This window comes from Otolemur garnettii, unplaced genomic scaffold, assembly GCF_000181295.1.
Source record: "Otolemur garnettii isolate 467f Iridium unplaced genomic scaffold, OtoGar3 scaffold00002, whole genome shotgun sequence".
Taxonomy (NCBI): domain Eukaryota; kingdom Metazoa; phylum Chordata; class Mammalia; order Primates; family Galagidae; genus Otolemur; species Otolemur garnettii.
Window position 1 is genome coordinate 41,287,701 of NW_003852397.1, and position 11,794 is coordinate 41,299,494.

Below are 11,794 nucleotides of genomic sequence, written 5' to 3' on the forward strand. Positions count from 1 at the left end.
TTTTGAAATTATCTTTTACTTTTATTTATAAATATTAGTTGTCTATTTTTTGAGACTTTGGAAAAAAAATAAGAAGAAGTTAACTGATGACTCCATACTGAACCTCAGAGTCAAAGCATTCTGTAATAAATATACTCTTATTTGACAAAGTGAATGCTACCTTCTTTGCATTATTATTATTATTGCTTAATATTTCGATGCAGCAATCATCTGATTCTTTTCTGAATGTATTTATCTTTGTTCGTTCTTTACGAGGTTTTTGTTTCTAGTCCTTATCTTAAACATTGTTACTGTTATTAAATTGTAAGCCTTTTTAATTTTGTGAAGGCAAAAAGTGGAAACGTAATAAACACATGTATATGTAAAAAAAATGGCAACAACCCCCCCAAAAAATTTTGCCTAAGAGATTGCCTCCTCAAAAACAAATAGACTAACTGCCAAAACCCTCTGCATTTGAAAGGTTTATGATTCAATGGAGGCTACGCTGCTGGTGAATGTCTCAATGGGCCTAATAATCTGGTTACAATTTGGCCACGGAAAATGTTTTTAAAGCAGCTTAGTCCCTTTGATCCAGCGTTTCCTTTTACTTGGTAGAATTTATCCTGAGGAAATATTAGAGAGGTATGAAATTATGTACAAGGCAGTTAATTGTATGTTCAACATATCAATGCATATTCAATAAATATGTATTCATCATATATTCTTTGCAATAATATTGTGTTACTAGACTAACAAGCAGGAGCTATGTCACCATATGATGGGTTACTAAGCAGTCACGAGCAAAATCCTTGTGAGGAAGAGCGCTGAGAATGAAAAACGTTGACAACATGTCCGCTGTTTAAACATTAGTGATCTTTGGGTGATGCCATTATTTTACCGTCAATAACCTTCAGACACTCAGAAAACTATCCTACATAGGTTGTAGCACATATGTGCCACGGTGATTCTATTTCTGGAGGAATGAAATGGCCATGAAGAAGCAGTTGAGAAGCCTGAGGAATACCTAAAGCTCTGCTTTCCCAAAATGACATAGGTTTTACAATAAAATCCTGCATTTTCCCAACTTACATGTTTGTTTGACCTTGAACAACTTCCTTAGTAGGATAGTTTCAAAACAACAGCTACACTGTTTAGTTTGCTTTATATCCAATCATTAATGTATGCATACCTGACATTAGGAAAATGCAACTTATACATATTTAAAATTGAAGTGTAGATAAATCCAATTTTAAAAGCAAAAGGGGAATTAGGGATGAACTAGCCTCATTTTCTCATTTAATAGATAAGGAATCCAAGACCTAGCAAGATGAAGTGACTTGCTTAGTTAATATCCTTAATATACAGATGGAATATCAGAGAAAAAGAGAAAGATCGTAAGGGGCAAATGAGCAATAAATGGGAATAGGCAAATTAAGACAAAGAAACGCAAGTAGCCGATAAACATGTATAAAATATTCAACCTCAGGAGTAACAAAGGAAATGTAAATTAAAAAAAAAACCAAACCAGAAAAAAAAGAAACCAAACCCATGATGCTCATAACTTTGCTTAACAAATGAGCCCCTCTCAGAGCAAAAAGAAATAGTCCAGAGACCACAGAACAGAACATGCTGGGGTAACACTGAAAGCTCCTGTCTATCCGTGCAGGCACCCCTCCCCTGATATGTGTACCAAGGAGCCCCTCAATAATAGTGCCCTGCTAAAGAGAAGAGCAAACACCACAATAGCTAAATGAACAAGTGAATTATGAAGAACTCCAAGTTAAAGAAATGAATGAGGAATATATTCACACTAAAGGATTCCTAATGGAGTGACACTAAGTTATTGGGGGCCCAGTCGCAATGAAAACTTTGCTAACTTTCTGCCGTATCCCAATTTCATAAAGCTAGGTTCAGTACAGCGTAATAGATCCTTGTTTTTACCTCTTCTGGGACAGTTAGAGTTTGAGTTCTTAGCTTCCTGTTCAGCCGAGGCTGTAAGCCTCTAACTTTGATATTTACAACTTTAGGTATTCGTATCTGAGAACAAATTCCCCGATGCTGTGCCTCACGGTTTTATTCAAAATAGGGCTGCTTATTATGATGTCAATGTCATTATGATGTCAGGACAATTTCCCTCAGATTACCTAGGAAATGATGCTTAATTGCAGATTAATGAAATATCACATTTAGACCACTTTACTTTTCTCTTTTTTTATTTTTTTACTTTGTTCTTTCATAACCAGTATATTTCAATGAATGATCTCATACAGTCCTAATTTCCAACTAGGTGGGGTAAAGCAATGAGAAAACACTGGCAAGGTCTGACTCCATTGTTAACTGATATTAAATAACCCAAGAAAATACACGTTTTTGCATGTGAGTTAGTGCAAAATATTTAAGTTTAAAAGCATTGTGTCTGAAAGAGCCTATGAAAACAAGCCTCCTTTATCTGAAATACTGGCCTGATTTGTTTTAGGAAAACAGATTCCATGTTTTCAACTCCTGTTCATTTAAAAAATGATTTTCTTTTCATTTTAGGGTTAACTGATTTCCTGTCCTGCCTAATAGTAATATTACCTACCATATTTTTCATACGTCTCAAAGTATGTTCTTCCAGTCCAGAGCTTTGGAAGCTTTTTTAGTTGGGCATATTGTCATGGAGTATAGAGCCACCCTTGTGTCACACTTGCTCTCACATTGTCCTTTAATGGAGGGGAGAGCTCTCCCTTGGCTTTGCAGTGTGTCTACCTGTTGCCCCATGTCTGTGTGCTTTGACCTGCACGTGCTTGCAAAGGCTTGTGTGCAATCATTCCCCTCCACTGAAATTCCCTCTCAATGCAGCAGAATCATGGAGGCTGCAGCTAAGGCTGAATGAGCATTCCATGACCTAGAAGGTGTGATATTTGAAAGGAGGAGAATTTGGCCTACTTGGCAACAGAAATGGGAGTGGGTACATTTGAGTGCCTGTTAATGTGAAATAAGATGAGGACAAGATGAGATGTGATTCTGAAGCCCTCACTTCTTACAGACGTCAATCATTCTGGTTTGCCCAGGTGGTCTATCTTTTTGCTACATCAGGAGCTTGCTCATGGCTGGGTAGAGACGCTGTGCAGTGATGCTTGGACAGATAATGTTTGTGGGGGGTCATTGAGAGGCTTCCAAACTTTTAGGATGGTGAGTGGCAAATTTCAGTTGCTTCTGTTTCCCAGGTATACTGAAGAATGTGATTCTTGGAGGAAACGTCCTGAACATTTAATTCATCATAGTGTGGGAAAGAGACATGAATAGATATCAAAGGTCAGGGGCATTCATGACAAAGAGATCTATGGGGACCTCCCTTGCTGCCCTGGTGACCAAATGGCTAGTGATAGTCTTGGTGCTAGGTCGGACGATGTATAGCCAAGGTCACAAACTCACAGCTGAGGGGTTGATTCGGCAAACGTACTTTGACTGCACCTTTGATATTTTTATAAATTAATTGCTAACATTTCAAAATTGGGATATTTCATTTAAAATCTGGATTTCTCTTGAAAATTCAAAATTGCTGAACACACAGAGTTTTGATCCTTCTTGTCAGTGATTGCCTAGATTGAGGAACAGGTACTGTTCAGGAAGAAGCTGAGTTCTCCAGTTTTATTTCTTTTTCTTTATATCCAACCTTTGCAGTCATCTGCCTGGCCCCTGGGGCCTTTGAGTAAGAACCCCCCACTCCATGTGTTGCACAAAGAATTTGTGCTATGGAAGCCTTGTTTTCCTCCCGGGGTTATTCTGTCTCTTCTTAGACCTTTGCTAAGAGTTCTATACCCACTTGCACTTTATGTGATCTATTCTTATTCCATTCTGGCTCAACTTCTGAATGGACTGAACGCCCGCTTTGGGAATACGCATAGTCTCTGTGGTCACTGATTATGCAGAGCTATTTATCATATCAATCTAAGTGACTTCAAAGAGTACAAATATTTAGTGTATAATGGCGATCTTGGAAATAATCATGGCTGAGACTCTCAAGTTGTTCTTTAGGAAGCCTAAATTCCACTGTAGGTGGGACAAAAATAGAGGTACACATGTAAAATTAAAAATATGTAGATACCTGTCATACTGTTGGGAGTCATAGGTTAGTAATCATTCTGGATCCTTTTCTTCACTGACATTTCCTACAAAGAAAAAACACAAGAAAAAATTCCACAGATTATAACCTACATTTTCCATGATGTTTTTGTTCCAAACAATATCGTTTGCGTTAATTAGCTTGAGGCAAGAATTGTTACTCTCGACTCAGAACTGGTGAAACTGAAGCATAGGCGGATTATGTGGTAAGTATAAGTTTATAAGATTTCTTAATGGTCATCTCAGGGTTCCTACTAGATATATGTCTTTAAAAATTATTTTTAAAAAAGGTCATGTTTTTCCATGTCAGGTTTTTAAGGAAACACCAGCCCACTAATTTACTGCTTTCTGCAAGAGCGGCTAAGCTGTATTTAGTATCTTTATTCTAGATCCTTGTTTCTTAGACTATGATCTGTAGACCAGCAGTCTCAGCATTGCCTACTTCAAACAGAATCTGCATTTGGACAAGAGAGATGAACTCCTCTCCCTCATTCCTCCTTCACTCCTCCCTACTCAGGGCAGGGAGGTCCAGCAGGTGTCAGTGACTAGAGCCACGGACCAAGGGAAGAATGCTGAAGGACGTGCACGGTGGACAGTATAGATGGACATAGGCAGAGAGGAATGATGCCAAAGTCCTTGGGCATATTGCTGGGGATAGATAAGGGTTGGGCTTCTTTTCCTGAAGGGTGTTCTGTGACCAGTGGTAGGTGGTGGGCAGCACGTTGGCTTAGGAATAGCACTGAAGCTCAAGGCCCATATGGGTTTAAGGGCCAATGCTGTCAGGATCAGCTGTGAGACCATGGCGAGTAATTTCAAAGCACTGGAATCTTCATTTCTTCAGTGTAAAATGAGGAAAGCAATCCTTGCTCTACGTATTTCACTAGGCTGATGTTTCTGAAGTTTAAAGATGATACGAATGAAAGTGCTGGGTGATCTATGAGGTTCTGTGCCCATGAAACCATTGGAGGAGGGAGGAACCATCTGGATGTCAAACAGGTGTTTGGAGACAAGGAAGCAGGCAGGTCATGTTACCGCACAGATGTACATATGGCCGTCCCTGCTCTCTCTCCACACTAATACTGCAGCAACACATTCACACATCAACCATTGTTCTTGTCTCATCCTGTGGACATTACGTGTTTGCATGCCGTTTTCCCCACCAGACTGTAACTTCTGTATGGCAGAGATTTTCCCATTTTTATGTCTTCCACACAGAGCAGAGCACCAGATAACGTAATATGTACTTAACAACATATGTTGAACAACGACATAAAATGAGTGAAGTTGATGTGGCCCAGGGTAAGCTACCTGAATTAGTATCTGATAGAGGAGATGAATATCAACTCCTTTAGGAAAATGAATCCTTGGTACTATTCAAGGGGCACCTGCCGCAAGTCCTCTGTCCCATCCTCATACCCCTGTCCAGCTGCATTTTGAGTGAGAAGGACCAGGTTTTAAGGTGCCCTAAGGTGAAAGCACAGGTCATAACCACAGTCTTGCCTGTCCTGACTCTGCTGCTTTTCTTAGAAACTATGAAGCAGTTTGAGACTTTAAAGCCTCACAGTGGCTGGTGGGTAGAAAGCAGACCAGTCACGAGGCGGCAGAGTTGGTGGAGGGCAAAGGGCTCAAGGGACATTTGGAGGTAGAAACTGCAACACACAGCGATGACTGTAACGCGAGCATTTAACACTGGGATCAACACTGGGGAATCAGACAGGTTAGGAGGTGGAGGCTCTCTGCCCTCTGGGGATTAACAGTCCCTTGTATAAGCCTACTGTGAAAGCTAAAAATACAGGTCACAGATGCTGTGTGCCAGGGGAGGTGCTGAGCTTCACACAGGCGTAGCCGTCCTCTGTTTTCCCCTGCCTATTCCTCCTGTTCTCAGTCTGATGCTATGTCACTGGGGGTAAAGCTCATTTCCCTAGAAAGAGTGAGAAACAACCATTCACCTCCAAAACACATAAAATGCATTCTATTTTAAAAATCCACTTGAGAGGAAAGTTGTTATTGAGTACTCTGAAGCTGAGAAGTAAATGAAATTGTTATTGACACTTAGGAAATGGGTCCAGGGACTTTGAAGACATTGAGTTCCATGTAGTCCACTGTGAGTGGGGGCTGCTGCTACCTCCAAGGCCATTTTGGGCTGCCTGGACAGAAGGTGGCCTGCAGGACAAGGGCTGGGCCCATATGTGGGCTGCTGCATTTTAGGAGGAACATTTCACATAGAATACCCTGGACGGTGGAAAACGTAACTTAAGGAAACGTTGAAAGAAACTTAGGAAAGGAAGACAGCATAGTGGTCTTCAATTGTCTGGGAAGCTGTTGCATGGGGAAGAGTCAGGTTGTGTCTGGGGGGCCACGGATGGGTAAGGAGATGCAGCTGGAGACGCCTGAGGCCCTTACGTGCCCTCCCTGAGGTCTAAAAGGACTCATGTCTCATAAGCAGAGGTTAAGCACCCTCTCCTTACCTTGGCCTGCTTTTTGTTGTCAGGGCATATTAAGCCTCTCTTGAGAAGACCAGCATTCACAGACACCTTTCATACACAAAACCCATTCACAGACACCATGTTAAGCTTTGGCTACAACTTTGATCCTTATTAAAATAAAATGCTGCAATAAAGTAGGTGCTGTGTGTGAAACGCTCTGGGATAAGTTAAAGGCCTGCTCCACGCTCCACCTTCCCGTTCCCCTGTGAGGTTGCATTCTTTAGCTCAGTGGATCTCAACAATTGGGAGATATGGACTCTTTAAGGCATATAATGAAAGTTGCAGGTTCCTCGCTTTGAAAAACAGTCAAATGATTTGGCATATATTCTTGGTGGATTCACAGACACCTTTCATACACAAAACCCGTTCATACACACCATGTCAAGCTTTGGCTACAACTTCGATCCTTATTAAAATAAAAATATCTAGCAGAAAAGATGTGAGCTGGTGTAAATATACTGTAGTGAATAGAATGAATAGGAGACATGAGGGCTGGTTTGGGTGGGGAGAATACAGAAAAGAAACGACAAGAGATCCCTTTGTGGGTAGAAGGAAGATGGGTTTCTCGGGAGCAAGGCTGGATGCTGAAGAGGATGTAGTCTAGACCTGCCTGCTCGCCCATCAGACACCAGCTCAGTGGGCTCTGGGTCATTCAAGATGGATTAGCCCTGGAGCCCACCCCTGTGGGGCTTAGGTGAGGAATCCAGCCTGTAATGCAGGAGCAGAAGGGCTGAACAAGAGGGATAAAGGTGTGTTTGAAGGAGCATGTGATTCATTCTACCTGAATGAAGGAACTCGGTGGTGACATCTGAGCTTGGCTTTGAAAAAATAAGTCAGAGTTGCTTCCAGGCAGGGGATGGAAAGCCTAGCTCGGGAGCAACTGAAGGGTGCAGGGAATATGATGGGGGTGGGGGTGGGGCAGGAAGTGACCACTGCAAATGTGGTCTGAGGCCAGACTGTGAGGGGTCTTAAAAGCCTTGCTGGGATTTAGGCTTTATCCTGTAGGCAGCTGGAAGCTATGGAAGGTCCTTAAGGGAGTGACCAGGTTGAGAAAGCCAGACGTGCTGCAGGTGCAGGGGGACTGTTCAGGAGGCTAGCCCCTTGAGTGGCACCTCTTTGGGTGTGATCATTACTATCTTCCTGCCTCAGTATTTGAGGTTCCAAGGCTACACTAGTGCCAGAGAAAATGCCTAGTTCCTTACAGAACTCCAGAGTGCACACTTTGGTCCCCTGGGTTTCCTTTTTCTCTATAGATACTACACCACTGAAGGGACATCTGGGAAAATGACCCCTTGAAAATTTCATCTTTCCATATAGACAGTGAGTCGCTGTTTATCCCAGCTGTACCTGAGTCTGAAACACTCGACATCAACCTTTGCTGAGGAGGGTGTTTGTGGCCTTTTCAGAGCATCTTCCTTAGTTTTCTCCTTGGTGCTCTCAGGAGGAAGCAACCTGAGGGAGCCATGGCTGGGCTGGAGCTGTGGGGAGGGAACCTTCATAAGCAATTCTCTTGGGTCATGTTAAAAAATCAGATGCCCAAGTGTTGTGGTATTCTAGATTCTGACCTGAGGCCATTATCCTCAGGAGGATGCTCAGAGAACAGATTTATCTTCTCACCTAGTGTTGAGTAAATATGACCAGGTGTGGAATCAATGCATGTTCCAGATTTCCCAAACAGAAGGATTTCAGAAGTCGCTGTATGAGAGGAGGGCACAGCTTGAGGATATCATGCAATTACGTTTATGTAGCAACTGTTATTTACAAGGTCTACTTGTATTGTGGAGTTCTGGTCACTGCTGGAAAGCTCCTGGGATGGGGAGGAGCCCTTCACCCCACCTTTTCCCCACTTTGGCCTTTCCACTGCTGTCTATGGCATCTCAAACCACAGCTGGGTAAAGCAAATGGCTGTCTCTTCCAGTGGGCTGCACACAACCCTAGGAGGGCAATGAGATTGTGGCTTTTTCAAGCATGAAAGTGGAATTTCTTGTCTTCTCCCTCTTCTGCTCATAGGAAGAGTGGGAGAGACTTACATGAAACCCTGGACTCTGGCATTGGGGAAACACTTCAGAGAGCAAGTTCAACTCCACGTATGAAGGAAAGACTCCTGCACTGGGCATCATCTCAGCTCAATAGTTTGGGAACCATGGATAGCTTCCTCAATCCTCTGAGCATAATTTGTAAATAGAAGTCACAATTCCTGTCCTTCCAGAGTTATAGTGAGAACCAAGGAATTTGGAAAGTGCTTATAAATGTAAGAGTAGGCAAAACTACCCACTAGTTCTCCCCTTGCTGACTCTTGCACCCAGATCCTCTTGTGCTCTAGGTATTTACTCCCCCCAACCCCCACATTTTATCATAAAGACATCTGCACTTGAATGTTCACAGCAGTACAATTACAAAGATGCAGAAACAACCCATGTGCCTTTCAGTACCTGCACGGACTGATAAATTATGGTATATGTATACTATGGAATAGTATTCAGTCATAAAAGGTGGAGATTTTGTACCTTCTGTAACACCCTGGATGGAATTGGAGACCATTCTCCTAAATGAAGTATTGCAAGAATGGAAAAACAAGCAGTAGATTAACTGTTAGAATTAGTAGATTGATACCTACATGATCACAGGAGAGAAAAAACTCAGTGAAACTCAAGGGGGTGTGAGAGGATGAGTGAATTCCCACCCAATGGCTACACTGCTTTCCTGTGAAGGACACACCTATAATTTAACCCTACAAAAGCAAACTATGTCACCTAATCATATGTAACCCCATATTAACCTGAAATTAAAAAAAATAAAAAATGAGCAAAGGACATGAATTAACAGTTAATGAAATAACCCAAATGATAAATAAACATATAAAAACATGTTTAACCTCACCAGTAATCAAAAACCTTCCAATGAAAGCACAGTGTTATATTTTACCTATAAAGGATATGGGTAGGACACCAAGGGAAGGTATTGAGAGGGTTCTTCATTAGCACAGACTTTATTAAGATCTCATCATCTCTCAGCCAGCTCTAATAATTCCTAAGCTTTGAAGAACTTGGCTATTATCTGGTTTGGACTTGAAGGTTCTCTGAAGTGGTTTAAAGACTCCCACCTCCCCAGGTGCCAAGGTGGAATTGCTTTTTCTCTCATCTGCCATTCTTTTCTTTCAGGGCTGAGTGTTGCCTTTTGTGAAAAATTTCCTTCCTTTTCAAGATTATCTTTCATGTTCATTTAACCTTGTTATGGGGAGTAAGGAAAGCTGGACACAAAATGTATTTGACCCCAACTCTATAGCTGCCTAAATGCAGCCCCAGTTGTCCTTCCCTGAGGCTTTCACATTTTAATAGTCTAGGACCCAATGAAATGAATATATTCGTATAAGGACTGAATTTCTGATGATTGGAATCAGTTGAGAACTTAAATAGAGGAGAACAGAGGCAAGTATGATGTTTTCCCATCCTATTTCACTGTGACCTACCCTTTTACACTTTGTAAAACTAACTCTTTCTGGAAATGTGCTATCCAAAACTTGGTAAGGGAAAAAAAATTTAAAGCAGCATAGTTAGACCGGAGATGGAGCTAGTTAGAAAGGAACATCTGACTGTGAGTTAGTAAGTAAAGATGTGGAAAAACACGGCCCGGGGTTAATCCAAGTGGATCATCTCTTGGAGGGGAAGGCAAAGTCAGAATTCCTCACTGGGTGTGGCAGGAGACTTGAGTGCCACATAATAGATATTAGAAAATGACTACTGAAAGGCAAAGCTATAATTTTCATTCCAGCCTTTCAGCAGTCACTGTAAGTGTTTTGCCTGCAGGGAGGGAGACAATACAACCGGGGTCTATGGTCGAAATTGAGCTTAATTTGCTGTGGCTGAAATTCTTTTTGGTGTTGTTCTTAGCAAACGATGAGCCTTTATTTCTATTCCACCCACACCTTTTATTTCAAGTTCAATGATTTCATTCTAGGGCTCCTTTCTACTCTTCATTTTAACCTAGGTCAGGCCAAATCTCTGCCCCCTTCTTTTCCTTCCCCTTTCCCTCTCTGTCCATCTCTCTCCCAGGCATGTCACTATGACATGTTGGAAAGAGTGTTGGCCTTGCCACTTACCAACAGAATGACATGTGGGATATTAAAAGTCAATAGTTAATAGTGTCTTAAAATGGAGATTAGATCATCAACCTCAAAGGGGAACACGTGGGTTAAGTAGGACAATGCACTTGAAACACGGTAGTGTTCTTCCTTGCACCCTTACGTGTTAGGTTCTGAGTAAAATCCCTTCCCTGCTTGGTGGACTAGACAGCAGGTGTAGGAGTGGGATTCCCGGGGTCAGAGGGGGCTTTAAAACGGACAAGAAAGCTCCTTACAAATCTAAAACCATCTGCTACATCTAATTTATTGTCACACTGAGTAAAACAGAAAACACTTTTTAAGCAAATAATGTAGTGATAGAAAAGTCAAGAAGAAACCAGCCAGTAAAAGTTTTATGGGGCCAACTGTGAATGGCTCAACTTAACCACCTGCTATGTGTATAGCATGTTATCCTCATAGCTTCCTTTTCCTGCAGGTGAAGGATCATCTCTGAATGCTTCCAAGAAATAGAAGCTCATCTTTTTTTTTTTTTAATTGTTGTGGATTCATTGAGGGTACACAGAATCAGGTTACACTGATTGCCTTGACAGCCCATAGGTGCTTTGGGGCAGCCTCTGATAGCAGGAGAAATAGCTTCAACAGACGCCCCATTGGCCAAAGCAAGCGGTTAAAACTGACTCTACTGACACCTGGTGGACGGCAGGGTAACTTCTTTGTGTCAAAGAAAAGCTTGCTAAAGTGCTTGCCAGAGAGAGAGAGAGAGAAGGAGAGAGAGAGTGAGTGTGTGTGTGTGTGTGTGTGTGTGTGTGTGTTTGGTGAAGGATTGGAAACACATTCATCGTGTCAGGGGAATTAAACAACTCCTGAGGAATGAGGGTACCACACTGAATCACTGGATGCCAGAATATATAATTGTGGTTAGGTGACTCACTGAGACACATGCATGAAAAACAACAAACAAGAATGTGGAAATCAAACATTAGGGCTGAAGCAGATTTTTAAATTGATTTTTAAAAAGTGTTTGATGCGAATAAGACAACAACAAAGAGCCTACTCCCTTCCCCGACCCTGGACCGCTTTGTGAGAGAGGATGTTAGAGGATGCTTACTGTATCATCTACAGGAAAAAAAAAAAAAAAAAA

General features: G+C 41.8%; 1 protein-coding gene across 5 annotated transcripts in view; it reads right to left on the minus strand.

Moving 5' to 3' along the window:
• THRB (thyroid hormone receptor beta) overlaps positions 1-11,794 on the minus strand; it is a 359,939-nt gene that overhangs the window by 105,016 nt on the left and 243,129 nt on the right. For all 5 annotated transcript variants that reach the window (XM_023513776.1, XM_023513780.1, XM_003781747.3 and 2 more), the window contains exon 3: positions 4,070-4,133. In XM_023513776.1, coding sequence (XP_023369544.1) covers positions 4,070-4,091 — 22 coding nt within the window. In that variant the 5' untranslated portion in view covers positions 4,092-4,133. The remainder of the gene's footprint in view (positions 1-4,069; positions 4,134-11,794) is intronic.